The 20,304-nt window shown below is 37.9% G+C and overlaps 1 protein-coding gene across 1 annotated transcript in view; it reads left to right on the top strand.

Moving 5' to 3' along the window:
* Positions 1–20,304, top strand: part of GPC5 (glypican 5) — a 771,981-nt gene that overhangs the window by 247,138 nt on the left and 504,539 nt on the right. The window contains exon 6 of the mRNA XM_032197871.1: positions 1,170–1,290. Within this exon, the coding sequence (XP_032053762.1) occupies positions 1,170–1,290 (121 nt within the window). The remainder of the gene's footprint in view (positions 1–1,169; positions 1,291–20,304) is intronic.

The raw sequence follows: 20,304 nt of genomic DNA, 5'->3' as shown, positions 1-20,304 counted from the left end.
CCTTGCCCCTCAGAGTTATACTTCATAGCTTTCTGCAAACTCAGGCAGCAGACTAATCTTCCTATGGTTGCTTCATATATGGAAGGTTTCCTGTTGAGCTTAGAGGTCTTGCAATGTTTTTCATAAAACTCAGCTTCTGCTGAATTCAAATATACTGTGTTGCTCATATGTAGTAATGGTAGGCAGGAATTAGGCATTTCTGTACTCCATTCCTCATAGTGGAGGAATTTCTTTTTCTTACAGCTTAGCAGCTGGGACAATAGTTTTGAGATAGAGATATATAGAGCTATCCTCTTGCAGAGTATGCAGACAAAACATAACATATGGAGGGGATTTGCATAATGGGTATTTGTGATAATGTAGCAATTCATTTTTTCTTGCATAACTTGACTATTACCTAAAAAATAGGAAGTTGAATGTAGAATTGCATCTTCATAAGCCACAGAATTCTGCAAAGTGGTTAATTTTAGTGTCTATATTTTGAGTTTTGATATATTGGCGTGTTAGAACCAATGCTTTACTTACTATGTAAATTCTTTCTTGAATGTGAATATATCTGGCTTCCATTGCTTCTTTTGCACATATCTGTCTATGAAGTAAATTTTGTCCTTCTCTGTACTTGTATCAGTTATGTAATGTCAAATAATATATGCATAACTTGTCTATTGTCCTGTAATAAATATTGTAGTTGCATGTGAATTCGCAAAAACACTAGAAAACTTCAGATGTAGTTCTGAACCTACCATGTGTGTAGTCTCTGGATGGTTTTATTTATTTGTTTTGTTTTGTTTTGTTTTTAACCTGATATGTCATGCTTTTAGATAATCACGGTTTCACTTGTATTTAACAAAACCAAAATGAAGGACAGCTCATACACAAAAAATATGCAGAGATAAATGTTTCTTCCTTCAAAATGTAAACAACTCTTTTCTTGTTAAAGTTTGCAGTAAAATTAAAGCAACAATAAATAACACAACTTTGTGGAATGAAGTAATTATATTCTGCTATATTTCTTTTCTATTAAAAATATGTGCACAAAATTAATGCATCTCATTAAAATGCAATGTTGGTGCCATGAGAATTGAGTTAATATGAACTAGAAGATGACTCTCTGAGAGCAGAATAACTTACTAAATCATCTTTGTGTGTGTATTTGTGTGTTGAAATAGCTATACTCTTCGCGTGGTTGGCAGTGGAATCAAAGCTCAGTTTGGGAATCCAGAAGTAAAGGTGAAAGGAACAGATCCTGTAATAAATCAAATTATTGACAAGCTGAAACATATAATTCAGGTAAGCTTCTTTTACCTATAAATATAATGTAATATTAAAGGCAACTCTAGTGAAAGTATAAATTTACTGTACATTAAAGGGTAATTGTTAATTCAAGTCATTGCTCAATGTATGTCAACACCAGGAAAAAAAAAAAATCTGCTCCCTCTCACTTCAGTTATTGGAAATGATGTAGTCAAAAAATTTGCATATGGTAGAGAAGTGTAGGAAGTAAGAATTTGTGAGCTGGGCCACCTGTACCTGTGAGTACCAGTATAGCATTTCATTAATTGTACAGAAGAACAAACAGAATAATTTAGGGATATTGACTGGGTTAACATTTAAAAACAATAAAACATAATTTCCCTCATCCATCTATACTAAATTGAGATTTTTTCTTAATCAGTCTTGCTGCAAGGTTTATTGTTTATTAATCAGATAGAAACACTAGAAAGTTTGAATAGCATGCTTGCTAAGCAAGTTGGTGTTCATTGAATATTTGTGAGTTACTAAATTTAAGGCTTATAAAGCAGTCAGTTCCAATATGATCCTGCACAACTGTAGAACTGTAATACATTTAAGATTACATGTATGTTTTGTTATACTGTTATCATCTGTATCATGGATAGCCATAACTACAGGATGAAAACCTGACTCTGTTGAAAGCACCAGTAAGTTTGCTGACAATTCTGTATTTCAGTTAGAAAATAAAATTTTCCACCATGATCTGAAGCCTGAATGATAAGAACTACTTTACTAGCATTTCTTGTCATGGTCCCATCTAGTCCAGCAACCTCTTATCTGCACTGGTGAAAAGAGACTGTTCAGGGAGGGCATGCAAGCTTGGCAACCTTACCTTCTCCATTCCCCTTCTCTACCTCATTTTCTAATCATGAGAAGAGATATTAATCAGCTCTTCCTTGCCTACTGCATTGAGTTCCATTTAAAGACTGCTCCTTTAATTTTGTTTTTCCATCTTCTTGACAGCTGCTTTTAAGTACAGTTTCCAAAATGGTTTCTTGAGTTGAAATAGGCAAGCCATTCTAACATTACCGATAACTTCATGGTGAACTCTCTGGGTTCTTATTTCTCTATTGGTAAAAAAATAACTGACAACAAAAGGACAGAATTGGTGAAATAGTAAATAAACAAATAAATAGAATCTTTTCCATCAGTAGGGTTGTTCTCTGGGATAAGTGGAATCCCGATTCAAGCTCAAAGGCAGTCATTTTTCCTTCCTCCTAAAATAAAACACTGTATTTAGCCCTCCAGCTTCAGCATGCTTTTGTCTCTACTTCTTATTAAAATTGTGACTACCATGGTAAGAAAATAAATATAATTTTGCGTCCGAATAGATGCTATGACTTAATTAAGAACTAAAAATTACTCTACAAAGAAATATGTTGCAAATCTTACTGGGTAAGTCTTTTATCTGTCAGGAATGTTGTCCTTTGATATTAAACCTGCAGTGTAGAGTTTATTGTATTGTTTTCCTCTAGAGGCTAGGATTTGTGTTGTTTCCTCCTTAGGTGAGGATCTAAACAAATGGAATAGAACAATTCCATTATAAGGCATTTCATTTTCAGAGCTTATTTGTCCTTGTCTCAGAAGACTGGTGAGGGTCTTGGAAAGAAGAACTTATAACCTACATACTGCAAGTCCTACTAACTTGCAAATATATTATCTTTCTATATCATAGTTTCCTTTCTTGTAGCTCTGAGTATGGAAATGGGGCAGTGGATAAAGAGACCATCAAATACCTTAGAGACCCAATATATAACTGTTTTTCCTCAGATAAAAGGGATGAAGAAACTGCAGAAAAAGCTTTCTTCTCTAGCTTTTACTGCTTGGAAAAGAAGGATGGGGAGGGTAAATTAGAGATTCAAATACAAAAGATCACCTTTTTGTCCTTTGTGATATGAAAAGGATGAATCACATATTAAGCTTATGAAGGAGAGATTAAATAAGGGGAGCTTAATGGATTGTGGTGTCACCTCTTGTGTATAAGTCCTAGTTCTATCTACTTAATTCCAGCACTCTATCTGAGTAGTATTATGCAATACAAAAACTTTAACAGGTAGTTCTGTAGAAAAAAATCATATTTGTCCTACTTTTCATAATTAATAATTCCTGTAATCTATAAAGGTTTATATACTTTAATTTAGTTTTAAGACTGGCAACATGATGTGTAACCTTCTATTTGTGTAGGAAACTATATATATTTCTATATAAATTCCATGTTGCTGTAGCCTTGCTTTCTAATAAGTCCATTTTTGTTATTTGTGTTTTATATGGAGCATGAAATGTGGCAATTTGATCTCTGCGTTAGGAAATGGAAATGAGTGGTAATTCAGGTTTATATGACCTTTCACATCAGCCTTTAAACACCATACAAGATATCAAAGCAGCATTGCTCTCTGTCTCATGATGCCATTGGAGGATATGGCCCTTCCTTCCAATCACAGTTAGAGCTGTGTGTATCAGTGTAAGTGTAGTCTGATTTTCTTCTGCTTGTATAGCCTGTCATGGTGCCAAGACCTTCAGAAATGAAAAGCCTCTAACATTTGGTGAATATCAGTATCCAGAAAAGAATCAGAGGTTTTATTTCTGGTACTTCACACAATAAATATGGTGAAATGCACTGAAATGTTATGTAATCAGTGATAACATAAAACATTTATTTGCAGCTGGGATAGGATTTATTTCTGTAATCAAACACACACATTGAGGTGTTTAAGCTTCCCTCATATGCAGGTCTAGTCCATGAAGCTTAGACAGCTGTTCATTTGGCCAAATCTGAGTGTGTGCTTCAGAATAAGAAAAGTAGGTCTTTAGCCTCAGACTATATAAAATGAGTTTGGGTGTATTGCCCACATGTTGGCATCTACATTATAAACATCTGCAGTTAAGTGCCTGATCTGAAGGATTTCACCTTGTGTCATATTTCTGAGCCCTTTCCAAGAGGATGCCAGTTGGAAAACACAAACTAGAAATGTGTCCTTTTCTAATTCTAATAAATAGTTAGTAGGTACACTGTATCTTCTTATTCTACTACTACATTCTGGTTTTTCAAAGGGTATGTTGCACCACAGAATTATCAAACTATAAAACAACCTAATGTCTGCTGGAAAATGAAGCCTTTTGCTTTTGCAGGTGTCTGAGTTGGTCTGAAGTGCATGTACTTAGGATACATTTTTATTTGTTTGGTTTTTAATTTTTGTGAAATGATTGAGACCTTAGGTACAGTTCAGAGAGTCAGGAACTCAAAAAGATATGTCCAAACATTTGGGGAGCTCCTGACACAATTCTGATTTTATGATTATGCAGTCTTTTCTAATCATTTAAAAAAAAAAAAAAAAAAAAAAAAGTAAATTATAGAAAGACTAGTTTGAAGAGGATGAACAGTCTGGTATTTAGAGTACATAATTAAACTCAGATTCAGAAATACATCCTGATTATATTTTGCTCTTCTAGAACAGAAAAAGTAACTATCTCTGCTATGAAGAGGTAGAAGAAATACATTGTCTTCTGAAATGTTCCTTTCTCTTTGTCATCAAAGCACATGATCCCTTTTCTCACCAATTGCACTACATTTTTCTTTGTACTTTCAAGGATCTGAGCAGGAGAGTAGGAGTGAAGTTAATATTTGGAGATGTAAAGGGAGGGCTCATTCAAGGAGGACCTAGCAAGCTCTCAGAAAATCAGACTATACAAATTTATTGTCAAATGGCTAAATATTATCAAGTAGCAAAAGAAGAACAGATACATTAAAATTTGCTTCCTGGTCATCTTTAATGTGTACATGAGAAAATAGATCAAATACTATTTTGACCTGCCTGCAGAAAAGAGTAAGGGTCTCCTAGTATTTCCTCTTTTCTTACTGGGCAGATATACAAGCATGTAAAAATCCCTAGCCAAGAATCTACTTCAAAATATGTACATGTTTGGTGCTTAAACATAGTCTCTCTTTTCTCGGTTCTATTAATTACAAATTTTTAACTCATTGCTTAAATTTGTTGCTTAAAGGAGAACTCTTCCCAGTAAGGTTTGTTTTCTGGGCTACTGTGCTAGGGTTAAGTTACAACTGTTCACAGACTTTATGGCAGAGACCTTTTCAGTATATGCCACAGTGGCCCATATGTCATTTCTCCTTTGTGAGAGGCTCACAGTAAACCTCCTTCTTTTTCTGTAAATAGTGGATTTACCAAAAATCAATAACACTTTTGATTCCATTGGACCCTGACTGCTATAATCTGTGCTCTGGACTCCACAGGTTCGTACTCCCAGCATTGAAGTACAATTAGAGGAGCTAGCATGAATTCAGGTGAACCAGTCAGTGATGAAAAGGGTTTGACAAAGTCACCTTCTTTTGTAAAAATCCTTACTTGTACAGTCTGGTGTTTTGGAGAGCTTTTTAAATGATGGGCTCTTCCTCATTCATTTATCTTCACGGTAGGCCAACAATGGGTTCAGTGCATATTCTCTTATGTACTGAAATCAGTAGCTATCACTCTTATTTAATAGGCAATCATGATAAGCAAAGTCAGTTGCATATGGCAGCGATAATAATGGTAATTATTTTTCTTTCTTCCCCAGTAATTTAAAAACATGATTTATCTTGCCTGCAAGTACAAATACTAAGGTTATGAAGTAAGTATGATATTTTGGTGCTGTGATTACAGGCAATTGGATCTTGGTCATTTCAATGTATTTCTTCTTTTAAAAGATAATCTCGGAGAGATACTTGTTTGAAAATAATAGCCATTCCTTGGAGCTCATATTAACAGGTGAAATAATCACTTGCTAATTTTAGAAAATCCTGCCATAGTAGAAAATACCACTGTGTATATCTGACAATATGAGGCAGACAATTTCCCTGTAGAGATTTCCAGAGGCACCTTCCTCTCTATTGACTATACTGGAAATTTAAACACTTTGGTTAGGATTAATAGTTTCCTATTTCTGGGTGTAGCAAAAGATGTGCTTGAACTTATCTGGAAGGGATCACGTCTTACGTTGCAGAACCCCTGTATCACTAGCTGATATACATGGATTAATACTTATTTTTTCCATGAAGGGCTGAAAAATGTCACTAATGGAAAAACTATCTGATCATAACTAGCAAAATTTATTCCAAAATGAGAATAATATAGTATTTTTGTTATTGATAGAAATTCTAAAAGCCAAAGGGAGACTAAACCCAGCATTCAAATGAGTAACTATAAAAGCTGAATGGGTTTGTGAAATAAATAGTATCAGATTAAAGAATTTTCAAGATCATGCGGCAGTAAATAAAGCCTAAATTTTGGCAAAATCCTTGACTAACTATGACAAACGGAAAAGTTGTACAGTGCAGATTTGTAAGAGTACATATATTTGTGTGTGTCATCAGCAGAAGGCAGTCCAAAGCCAGTAATCATAGTATCAAAATCAACTGGAGAAGGTTCCAGATGACTGGAGACTTGCTAATGTGATGCCCATCTATAAGAAGTCTCATAAGGAGGATCTGGCCTGATAGCCTGACCTTGGTGCCAGTGAAGGTTATGAAACAAATTATCTTGAGTGCAATCACACAGCATGTACAAGACAGGTAGGAAATCAGTCCCAGTCAGCATGGGTTCATGAAAGACCCATGCCTGAGCAGTCCTCATCCCCTTCTATGACCAGGTGACCTGCCTGGTTGATGAGGGAAGGGCTGTTATGTAGTCTACCTAGACTTCAGCAAGGCCTTTGACATGACCTCCCACAGTATTCTCCTGGAGAAGCTGGCAGCCCATGTCTTGGACAGGTACACTCTCTGCTGGGTTAAAAACTGGCTGGCTGGGCAGGCCCTGAGAGTGGTGGTGAATGGAGTTAAATCCAGCTGGTGACTGGTGTCGTGCTTCCACTTGAGTGGGCAGCCAAGCTCCACCACAGCCGCTCTCTCACTCCCCCTCTTCAAAGAGGAATGGGGAAAAAATATGTGAAAAGGGCTCAAAGGTTGAGATAAGGATGAGAAAATCACGCAGTAATTATTGTAACGGGCAAAACAGACTCGGCATAGGAAGATAGTAAGATTTATTGCTTATTACTAACAAGCTAGAGAAGTGAGAAACAAAGGAAAGAAACCAAAAGCTCCTTCCCCCCCTCATCCACCCTCTTCCACCTCCTCCCCCCGAGCAGCGCAGGGGAACGGGGGAATGGAGGTTATGGTCAGTCTACAGCACTTCCTCTCTGCCGCTCCTTCTCGGTCACTCTCGTCCCCTGTGCTGTGGGGTCCCACCCACGGGATGCAGTCCTTGATGAACTGATCCAGCATGGGCTTCCCATAGGCAGCAGCTCTTCCAGAACTGCTCCAGATATGGGTCCGTACCATGGGGTCCATCCCTCAGGAGAAAACTGCTCCAACCTGTGTCCCCCACGGGCAGCAGCTCCTGCCAGGTCACCTGCTCCTGAGTGGGCTCCTCTCCACAGGCTACAGGTCTGGCCCAGAATCTGCTCCGGCAGGGGTCTTCCACAGGCGGCAGCCTCCATCGGTGCAGGGCCACCTGCTCCACCGTGGTCTCCTCCACGGGTTGCAGCGTGGAATCCTGCTCCACCGTGGTACTCCATGGGCTGCAGGGGGACATCCTGCTTCACCATGGTCCTCACCACAGGCCACAGGGGACTTCTGCTCTGGCGCCTGGAGCACCTCTTCCCCTCCTTCTTTACTGACCTTGGTGCCTGCAAGGCCGTTCCTCACTCCTCTCACTCTCCCAGCTGCTGTGTGGCGCAGCGTTTTTTTTCCCTGTCTTAAATATGCTCTCACAGAGGCGCAAAACATCACTTATTGGCTCAGCTTTGGAAAACAGTGGGGCCCTTACCAAACAACTGGTCACAAGTGGTGTCCCCCAGGTGACGGTCAGTGTTGGGGCTCATCCTCTTTAATATCTTTATTGATGATATGGATGAGGGAATTGAGGGCACCCTCAGTAAGTTTGCAGATGACACTGAGTTTGGGGGAAGTGTCAAGGTGCCAGAGGGTAGGAAGGCCCTGCAGAGGGACCTGGACAGGTTGGATCAATGGGCAGAGGACAATCAGATGAGGTTCAAAATGGCTAAGTGCTGGGTCCTGCACTTTGGCTACAACAACACCATATAGTGCTAGAGGCTTGGGGCAAAGTGGTTGGAGAGCTGTACAGAGGAAAAGGATCTGTGGGTGCTGATTGATGCTCGCCTGAACATGAGCTGGCAATGTGCCTGGGTAGCCAAGAAAGCCAACGGCATCCTGGCTTGTGTCAGGAATAGTGTAGGCAGCAGGACCAGGGAGGTGATCGTCCCCCTGTACTCAACTTGGGTGAGGCCACACCTTGAGTGCTGTGTTCAGCTTTGGACTCCTCAGTACAAGAAAGGCACCTGGAGCGTGTCCAGAGAAGGGCCACAAAGGGCCTGGAGCACAAGTCCTGTGAGGAGCGGCTGAGGGAACTGGGGTTGTTTAGTCTGGAGAAGAGGAGGCTCAGGGGAGACCTTATTGCTCTCTCCAGCTACCTGAAAAGAAGTTGTGGGGAGCTGGGGGTCAGCCTCTTCTCACAGGTAACTAGTAATAGAATTAGAGGGAACAGCCTCAAGTTACAGCAGGGGAGGTTCAGTTTGGAAATGAGGAGACATTTCTTCTCAGAAAGAGTGGTTAGGCATTAGAATAGGTTGCCCAGGGAGGTGGTGGAGTCACCATCCTTGGGGGTATTTAAGGAAAGGTTGGACGTGGTGCTTAGGGACATGTTTTAATGGGTGATATTGGTGGTAGGGTGATGGACCAGATGATCTTGGAGGTCTTTTCCAACCTTAATGATTCTATGATTCTATGATTGGACCTATGGGCTATTAAATCTAATACCACGTTCTATTTTTACCTATTGTCAGAGACTCCCTAGGGATGACTCAAAAAATTTAGAGGCAGAAATGTAGTTAATTTGGCCTCCTTAAGTAATTTTGTCTATTTCTTTCCTTATGCATCTTAACATTTCTTACTTTCTTTTGACTACGTGTGCACACCAAGCATAGACTTTGGCTAAAAATGATGTCTATAGCCTTTAAGTGAATGAATAGGTGCCATTACTTTAAAAGACATGAAATGTGGCAACTATTTTTCCTTTACTAGTGGTCATTATTACTGTGTTGTAAGCACTGTGTTTGACCATGCCATCATTTGTCTATTTACCTGTCTCAAAAATATCACAAAAATAGTAAGGTAGGATCTTATTTTGACAGTGATTTTTCATACTAACTACACTTTGCAGCTTTTTTTAAAAAAAAAAAAAAAAAATGCTTTATTAATAGGACACAACACAGGCAAATTAATATATGTTTTTGTGAAAGCCAAGTACATATTGGAAGTGGTGATGGAACACATTGCCTGAATTCTCAACTATACATACAAATAACTGTTTTTTTAAATTATTCATATGCAAGATGTGGTACTTGCAGTTGCACTTCCCTTTGATCACTGATAACATGTTTGTTCCTTCTTTAGCATTATGATAATTGCCTAACAGTTAAAATCCCTCTGCCTCTTAGAACAGTTCAAACTGCTGTATAAATTTAATGAATTATATATTCTGATGACTTTATTCATGACTGAAATGCAGTTCTTTCTCATGGAACAAGTGAATTCTGAAGTGTACAGCATTTAACATTCAGATACTTAGGGCCTTAGTTTGATATACTCTTCAGAAACAGGAACAAGCTCTTGAAACACACTTTCAAAACGTTGTTTATTTCCTCTACTCAAAAATTTTTTGTTGCTATATTTTAGCCTGCACTTTGCATCGTTCTGTAACAGGTATCCCATTGAGGTAATTGGGAAGTAAAATTTGAGTGCACTTTGTCATACAACATTCACTTGTGCTAGATTTGATTTCATCTGTTTGCACCTAAACTGCTTATTTATTATTTTTGTTTCTTTTTCAATGGGAAAGACTGTTGCACAAGTTTTGTTTTGTTTTACATATTACAAATGCATAGATTTTTTTTTCTGCCTTTTCCACTTTTTTTTTTTTTCCTTCTAAAATTATCACACTCCTGCAGGTAGAGAACAGCTTGATATCTTCATTACATTTTTTTTTTCCAGTGATTTGTTGGCTCTCCCTTTAATTTTTTATGTGTTTGCTTGTTCTTTCATTGTACTTCTGTAATTAATACAATACTACTGTCATGCTACAAACCCTTGGACAAATTCCATCTATGGCAAGGCATGATAGCAGAATTATGTGTCATCGTATGAGGATATTCATACTTGACAGAGAAACCTATTCTGTATTTGTTGTAAGCTGTTCCTGTTTTGTTTGTTTGTTTGTTTGTTTTGGCACATCTAAAGATGGCCAAATCAATTTGGCTTATCACATAGTATTAATTTAACTATTAGCTGAAGTTATGTTAAATATTTTGAGTATTACCATTATTCATAAAATATTGACATAATTTCCGCAGAGTAGGAAATAGCTAGGGATGAGATGGGAAATTCTTTTCTGAGTTACATCCTCCTCCTTTTACGATATATTTCAACCTCAAAAATAAATATCAAAAGTTCAGGATTGCTGATGTTTTCAAATCTCTTGAGTGAAAAGTTTCTCTCAACAGTTCTGAGATTATAATGAAGTTATTTGTTCTTTTTGTTGTTCACAAAGGTAACCTTTCTCTTCCTGAAATTCAAAACACCAAAGTTTATGTGAACATTCTGAGATGATTGCATGTCCTATGTGTAATAAACTATGGTGTACAGAATGAAGACAGAGAAGGAAAAAGTCATTATGAGGGCATGAAGATGAGAACATGCATCTCCCAATGTTGGGATGGTCATTGATGGTCATTAACCGCATAGTGGTTTTTTGTTTGTTTGTTTGTTTGTTTTTCCCCCCAGTAATAAAAGCTCAATAATCTTTTTTTCCTGCTTTATTTTGTTTTTCACTAGGAAGTTTACCAACATTATTAAAGGCTAATCGGAGTTCCAGTCATTTAGCACAAATGATTTAAAATACTATTTGTACTTAAATGAAAAGCTTTTGATTTTCCTAAATGTGACTAACAAAAGAAAAAAATGTACATTTTACAGAGCTTTCTGGAACTATGGCTAAGGTCTAAATTTGTGTAAAGCTAATTGAAAACAAAACAAAACAAAAAAAAACAACACAACTTACATTTGTATTTTTATTATTTTTTCTCCTCCTTTTGCTTATAAAACAGTGCACAGTGAGAAAACATGCACATTGATGCAACAGGGAGGTACTATCAATTCTTATCCATTTAGTGCGGAAAACAGTGGCACAGAAAACAAGACAGACTTTTCCAGCAGTATTAGGTGGACAGCGACATTAAACAATTATTAATTATGGTGCAGATTCTCTCTACAAAAGCCTATTTTGCACCTAAATTGCTTCCTGCTATAACTGGTAAAAACTGCTTGTGCTAGGGTTTCTCAGCAAAAGAGAAGTATTGTTCTATCTTCTTAAGTACAATATTAAGTGAAGGAAGGAGGGTTTTGAGATTTTTGGATTTTTTCTATGGCAATATAGAATATGGTCAGGGCACAGTTTTTTTTGATGCTTACTTTAGAAAATCTGTTCTACTTTACTGTCTGAAAAACCATGTAATTTTATTTTTCTTATTTATAATTTATCATTTATGCTCCTTGACTCTGATAAAAATGTATTTATTCATTTATTTTTTAATACTTTATTTCAGACTCCCCATAACTGTGGCCATAGATAATAAAACTAAAAGGGGTTTTGTTCCTGTACCACATGAAAATAATGGCAATTTTGAAAGTGAAAAGGAGCTTCTGATGCCCTTAATACCCAATCTCAGTTTAGAAAAGAAATGGAATATACATATTGATATATAATAGGACAGACTATAGAGTTCAAGAGGGCTTCAAGGCCCTGATGTACAATGGTGCGTACTCTGGACATTGTCTCAGGACACTTTTAGTAGACAATAGTTTTAGGGAGCAGTATTGTGGATTACTTTTGCTTTTGGCCTTTACATTTAGAGAATCATTTGCTTTGCAATGGCAACCATGCCAATTAGTGTACAATTAACTGGAAATGAGGTTAGGAATTCAGCTTGAAAGTGACCTGCCTAATGGAATCTGGATTTGTTTAAAAAGTTTTTCTTTTTTATGATTGAAGAACCACATCCACTTCTTCTCATGTGGAACAACAATTGTACTTTGCAGAGATGCATGCAAGCATCAGCTACTTGCAGTACAAACTGCATTATTCATTGTTTTCATTACTTGTATACCAATGAACACATCATGGGAAATAAACAGGAAGAACTGGAGATTTGCATGCGGTCACAAGGCTATGATCTTATTGCAATTACAGAGACATGGTGGGATATCTCATATGACTGGAATGCTGTCATGGAGGACTACAATCTTCTTAGGAAAGACAGGCCAGGAAGGCAAGGTGGTTGAGTTGCTCTTTATGTGAGAGAGCAACTGGAATACATCCAGGTCTGCCTAAGGATGGATGAAAAGCAAGCTGAGAGTTTACAGGTAAGGATTAGCAGTCAGGCTGCCATGGCTGTTGTGGGTGTTTGCTACAGGCCACTTGATAAGGAAGAGGATGTAGATGAAGCCTTCTACGTACAGCTGGAAGTAGCCTCACAATCACAAGCCTTTGTTCTAATGGGGGACTCTAACCATTCTGTTATCGTCTGGGCAGATCACACAGCTAGACACAAATAGTCCAGGAGGTTCCTGCAGTGCATTGACGACCACGTTTTGGCACAGGTGGTGGAGAAGCCAACAAGGAGATGTGTGCTGCTGGACCTTGTACTAACAAAGAAGGTCTGGTTGAAGATGTGAAGGTCGGAGGCAACCTTGGCTGCAGTGCCCAGGAAATGGTGGGGTTCAGGATCTTGTAAAGGAAGAAGCAGAGCAAAAAGTAGGATTGCAGCCCTGGACTCCTGGAGTTCAAACTTGGGCCTCTTCAGGGACCTACTTGGAAGAATCCCATGGGTTATGATCCTAGAAGAAAGGGGGGGTCCAAGAGAGCTGGTCACTATTCAAACATTACTTCCTCCAAGCTCAAGACTGATGTATCCCTATGAGTAGGAAGGCAAGCAAAGGGGGCAGGAGACCTGCATGAATGAGCAAAACTCAAACAGAACAAGTATGCAACATCCCCTGCAAGGGAGCGCAGAGACCCACCAGGAGCTTGCAGGGCACATTATAGTAGGAGAATGTTACGGGCCATCTGATTAAGATCAAGCAGATGAGGCCCTCTACAGACAGATAGAAGCAGCCTCACATTTGCAAGCCCTGGTTCTCATGGGGGACTTCAAGCACCCTGATATTTGTTGAAGGGACAACACAGCAGGGCATAGGAGGTTCCTGGAATGTGTTGATGTTAAATTCCTTCTCCAAGTAATAGAGCGGCCAATGAGGAGAGGTGCTATGATGGACCTCATTCTCATCAACAAGGAGGGGATGGTGGGGAATGTGAAACTCAACGTCAGCCTTGGCTGCAGTGATCATGAAATGGTGCAGTTTGTATTCAGAGAACAGTAAGGAGTGAGCACTGCAAGCTCACTACCCTGGACTGTGGGAGAGCAGACTTTTGCCTCTTCATTCTGGTCTGCTTGGTATAGTACCATGGGTCTGCTTGGTAGAGTACCACGGGACAAAGCCCTGGTGGGCATATGGAGGAGCCTGAGGTACCCAATGTCTATTTTGCCTCAGACTTCACCAACAAAAGTTCCAGCCACATGGCCCAGTTCCCAGAAGGCAAAGGCAGGGACTGTGAGAATGATGAACTGCCCAGTGTAGAAGATCAAGTTTGAGACCATTTATGGAACCTGAAGGTTCCATACACATGTCCATGAGACCAGATAAGATACATCTGCAGGTCCCGAAGGAACCATTGGATGAAGTTACTAAGCCCCTATCAATCATATCTGATAAGTCATGGCAGTCCGGTGAAGTTCCCAATGACTGAAAGAGGGGAAGCATAACCCCCATTTTTAAAAAGGAAGACCCAAGCAACTACAGGCCTGTCAGTCTAACCTCTGTGTCCTCTGTGCTCTCATAGAGCAGATCCTCCTGGAAACTGTGCTGAGGCACACAGAAAATTAGGAGGTGATTGGTGACATCCAACATGGCTTCACTAAGGACAGATCGCAACAGGAAAAACTGGTGGCCACGATATCCTTCTCTCTAAATTGGAGATACATGGATTTGGTGAATGGACCAACGGGTAAGGAATTGGCTGGATGGTTGCACTCAACAGATTTGCAGTCAACAGCGCAATGTCCAGGCAGAGATCAGTGACAAGTGGTGTCCCTCAGGGGTCTGTCTTGGTAACAGGGCTGTTTACTGTCTTTACCAATGACGTAGACAGTGGGATTGAGTGCACTCTCAGCAAGTTTGCAGATGACATCAAGGTGTTGATACAACAGAAGGAGGGGATGCCATCCAAAGGGACGTGGGCAAGCTTGAGAAGTTGGCTCCTGTGAACTTAATGAGGTTCAACAAGGACAAGTGCAAGGTGCTAAACCTGGGTTGGGGCAATCCTAGGCATGAATACAAACTGGATGAAGAACTCATGGAGAGCCGCCCTGCAGAGAAGGACTTGGGGGTTCTGGTGGATGAAAAGCTGTGAGCCAGCCCAGAAGGCCATGCAGCCCATGCTTGCAGCCCAGAAGGCCAACTGCATCCTGGGCTGCATCAACAGAGGGGAGGCCAGCAGGCCAACGGAGGTGATTGTCCCCCTCTGCCCTGCCCTTGTGAGACCCCACCTGGAGTGCTGCATCCATGTATGGGGGATACATGCACAAGAAGGATGTGGACCTTTTAGAATGGGTCCAGAGGAGGGCCACAAAGATAATCAGATGGCCAGAGCATCTCTCCAATGAAGACAGGCTGAGAGAGCTGGGGCTGTTCAGCCTGAAGAAGAGAAGGCTCCAGGGGAACTTTATTGCAGCTTTTCAGTACTTATATTTGAGCTTATAAAAAGGATGGCAAGTGGCTTTTTACAGAGGCAGATATTGATGGGACAAGGGGGAATGGTTTTAAACTAAAAGAGGGGTGATTTAGATTAGAGGTTAGGAGGAAATTCTTCATTCAGAGAGTGGTGAGGCACTGGAACAATTTTCCCAGGGAAGCTGTGAATGCCCCATCCCTGGAAGTGTTTAAGACCAGGATGGATGAGGTTTTAGCAACCTTGCCTAGTGGAAGGTGTCCCTGACCATTGAAGGGGGGTTGGACTAGGTGATCTTCCAACTCAAACAATTCTATGATCCTATGATGATTCTACAATAAAGGAATAAAAGTTAGAGTTGGTTTTTTTTGTTTGTTTGTTTGTTTGTTTGTTTTTTTCGTTTTTTTTTTTTTGTTTGTTTTTTCTTTAAAGAAATAAAAGTTAGAGAATAAAAAAAAACTAACAGAGTGATAAAAGTTAGAATAAAATATTCCCAAACTGACATACTTGGGACAATATATTTGGGAAAGAGAGGTGTGGACTTTCATATGAAAAGAGACTTTAAAAGATTTAAGTACAGCAGGAAATCAACTCTCTAGCCAGAAGAGAAAATCAAATTAGTGACTCTAACTTATGAAATCTGATACATATCATAAAACCATCACACAGCTTCATTGACAGTCTCTTCTGAGTAGAGGCTCAGCAAGCAAATATCACATTTGTATGGAAGATATCAACAAAAATTTGAGAAGTATCTTACTATCTCTTTTAATACTAATTAATGTCAGATGTAGTCTGTCAATATCATAAAAACATTAGCTAAATAATTTCTATGAAGCAAACTCATTTAAAAGGAAAAAAAAAAAAAAAAAGAGTTGGAACCGTAACTGGAATTAGAGTAGATACCATTAAGATCTAAGTGGCACTTAGAAACTCTGGTCTCACCAGTACTATGGAAATTACTGAGTGAGCAGTTCCTCTAGGTTGATGTATTAAGGGAATAAGCAAGATGACTGTGCTGTGTATACATTCCTGTGTTACTGCTTGATGATCAGTACTTTCTCCACTTTAATTTACTGGTTGTGGATTCTGTATAGCAGCAGAGATCATTTCAAAGATAATCACATTTCTGTAAGTGTTGATAAAATGGAAATATATTACCTCTTGCCAGTCAAAGTTCTACAGCTTTGGTAAGCTCTACTGTGTGAACTTGTATGTTATTAACACCAAATAATACACATTGAACAGTTATTATAAGTGCTGTAACCACGAAAACAGGTTGTCATCAACTACAAAACAGAAAGTCAAAGGAAACTGTCTTTATCAGTTATCATAAAAATATTTTTAGAATACATGCAATGCTCACTGTGCAAAGCTATGGCATCTAAAACAAAGCAGGTACCACAGTAGTACAACACTACGAAAAAGAAACTGTAGCAGTATTTCAGTGGTATGCAGTCACTGAGAAGAAAGTTGATGTCAACAGACTTTTTGAATTGAAAAACGAAACATCATTTTTAAGCATACTGAATGTTTCCTATTTGAGACAGGTTATTTCCTTCTATTCTCAGCCCTGGGAAATCCTCCAAGTCAGTGGCCTGTAGACAGCAGTACAGAGCAAGCCATTTGCCGCAGGTATCATCATAACTTGTTCTACTTGTCAGCCTGTGCAATAAGCAATGCATTCTGCAGGCACAAGAAATAGTCTGGAAAACAATCTTTTACTTTGATGTCTTATAAACAAAAATCCTGTGTTATCTATGAGAGCTGTTTGTTGCCTAAAGAACTCATTTGCCTAGTCTTTTTCACTCTGTAAATGTAGAAAATTGTAGAAGATCATGATAGTATTATGCACTGGCATTAAACTACTTTTCACTCCTGTGATGTGCATGTGAAATCTATTTTTATATATTTATATATCTATATTTTAAACTATACAATATATTTAGGACACACATTTTGCTCAGCAAAGCCTTGCTGTTATCTTGAGAGAGCCAGCCAGCACCTGGTTGAAGAATCAGAGCTGAAGGGAAAGCATGTAGTTTACATGAAGCCTCATCATTCAGCATTATGGCTTAATGTGGCATAAACAAGCTGAGCTATGCAATTTTTAATTTAGTTTTTGTTTCAAGAGACAATACAGGCAGATACAAATACTTCCTAGCAGATTGAAGTTAGTTCTTAGGTTTGTAGTGAAAGTATTTCAGGAAGGGGAGTATTAAACTGCTTAGTATTCAGCTGACTGATACATTGTAAAAAACAAAAACCAACCAACCAACCAACCAAAATGATTCTGAGTTGTTTCTCTAATAAGCACAGAATAAAAAAAAGGAAAATCATTCACAGAGAAAAACTTGACAAGGTTCATTACATATATAACAAATCATGGCTTTCAATATCAATATTCATGTCAATATTGGTATTGAATAAGTATTTATATATGTCTTTACAAGGCAGGTTAGTTACTACTTCTGAGAAGTCTTTTCAGATTTTATCTTTACAATGTATTACCAAACCACTTCATTATACAGGTGGTGTAGTTTCATTCATGAAGACACAGGGCTCATACCGTGCAAGACTGGTGAAGAGCTGAATAGGTGTTGGAATCACCTGGGAATTTCAAGAATATTTCTTATTTTCCCAGCCTTAACTTTTATGAAGTGGTTTGCTATGCTAGGAGTCAAATGAACAGTCAGGCTCTCCTGGAATACTTGAAGTGTTTGCAGTGAAGGTTGGACCTGATGACCTTTCAAGGTCACTTCCAACCCCTTCAATTCTGTGATTCTGTGATATGTGCTCACTGAACGTTGTAAGAAGAATATCAGATAAACCAGAACATGAACCACAATATATTTAAGATCCTTCTGGAGGCAATCCAAGTTTTTATTGACACACACAGTTCCAGGTATTTACTCAATAAAGTAAATATTTACTGTATTTAGTACCAGAAAGATTGAGTACCAGATTTATTTTATCGGGAACAGAAAGATCTTAGGGTGTTCAAATTCATTAAGCATCTTCTATTAGAAATTCAGTAGCTACAGACAATGGCTTCAAAAAATGCTAGGACCCTCCAGTCATGCTATTTTAAATTCAGTACCACAATTAAAAAATAATAATCTATATATATAATTAAAAAAAAAAATAAAAAAGATCAAGCTGGAATCATTTAAAAAAAAAAAGATAACTTGATTCTATGAAAAACCTTGATTGTCAAGTATCAGTTAGTTACTACAAATCATATAAAGATTGCATTTGTTATTGCTTATATTACTTCTAGTAATATATTACTATTACTAGTATTCTGTGCAAAACCTTCAAAAAATCACTCGCTATTATGTTTGATTGTATTTCAATCCTTTTAAGGTAGTCTTATTTGAGGAGGTTACTATCATCAGATTAGAAATCTAAAGTTAGGATTTAGCTGGTGAAGTGCAGACATCTCCAGTTTCCAGAACCCACTTTCATAACTCAGACTCTTTCATTTGGCAGTTACAGGATACTGGATTGGTCACGCTGTACCCTGAAAGTGTCTTTTTCTCTCATCTGACTATAGTTAAAGTCTGCAGATGTTTACAAACATATATTTGTGTTTTGGTGTCTGAAATCGAGGTAATATGAGCTGAATAATAGTCAGTTTGATATATCCTGAGGGAGTATGTGTGTAGAATTCACCTTCAAGAATTCGAGTTGCAAGAAAATAATTTTCATACACATCAGTGGGAAGATTTGTATCTTCTTATGCAGGAGGAGATCTCTTTAGTTACAAGCATTTGGGGAACAGGAGTTTTATCAAGAAACGATGTTTTGTGCATAAATCTAAGAAATAGTAAAAATGACAGTTCAAGGGGATTCTAAGGAAGCTTTTATCTGGAGCTTTTAAAAAGAGAAAAAAAATATTTGTCTTAAGTGACACAATTGAAAAGATTTTATTTTTAACTTTGTCTACTTTTTAATACCTTATTGTGTTTTCTATACTTTTAATTTCTGTTTTTTTTTTTTTTTTTTTTTTTTTTTTTTTTTTTTAGTTTTCCTAGTGCTGTTTTTCAATGGGAAAAAAAAAGAAAATTTTACTGAAATAAAAATAAAAATAAAATTTTTCTAGAATAGTATTTTTTTATTGAAAAAAAAAGAATGACTAAGAAACAGCAGTGAGTATTTGCAATTCTATATTGATATTTATATAATAGGTTCTCTTCAGAACTTTTCCCTTCACCATTCTTTTAATTTTTTATTCTGTTTTCAGTTTTAATAGAGATAACTGAAGATTTCTAATTTTGACAAATTTGTATATTTTGTCCACATCTTCCAAAGAATTGCATGTCAGCATGACTGTTTTGTGTTTGTGTGTACACGCATGTGCATGTGTGTTTTGGTTATTGTTTTCAAAATAACAGTATTTTCTTGAACATTTCAGAAATTACAGTTAAAGACGATGTGAAAAAAAGAAGCTTTCTATGATTTTTCCAGGAAAGATTTAAAATACTTGTGTGTGTATATATATATGTGTATATAAATACATACAGAAGACCTAATATTTCTGAGAAAGGTATTATTGCTCCCCATTGTATTGTATTGTATTTGATGCTGAGACTGCACTAGTGTAGTGTATGAAGTTCTTAGGATATCAGTCAGGATATATTCTAAAGCTTTTGAAATTCTTATTTCTAGTTTTCTTTCATGTGCTGTGAATTATTCATGTTTTCATTTTGTGCATGGCTTAATGATCTGTTCTTTGTGTTCTGCCAGTCTTTCTGTCTATTCAGTTCATACTCATATTTTTCTGAACTGCTGAGCCTGCACACGTCACATGTCAGACCCTTAATCATACTGTTTAAGTCCCTTGAATGCAGAAATCTATGTTTACCTTTCTCCTTATGCTCAAGGTATTAAATTTTACACCTTAAAATGTACCTTAGACTGTTATGAGAACTGGTAGAATTACCCCATTGATACTTCAACTCTTGGAAATGCTATTTTGAATTGTTCCACACCCCCTGCACTCCAGGTGCCACAAGGTTCTCTCAGCTTCAGTACATCTAGTTACTTCCCTTCCTCTACAAACAGACTTCTGTAAGGAGAGCATAACTGGTGGGGT

The sequence above is a fragment of the Aythya fuligula genome, chromosome 1 (genome assembly GCF_009819795.1).
Source record: "Aythya fuligula isolate bAytFul2 chromosome 1, bAytFul2.pri, whole genome shotgun sequence".
NCBI lineage: Eukaryota > Metazoa > Chordata > Aves > Anseriformes > Anatidae > Aythya > Aythya fuligula.
Note: the sequence above shows the minus strand (reverse complement) of the source record. Positions and strands in the feature narration are given on the sequence as shown.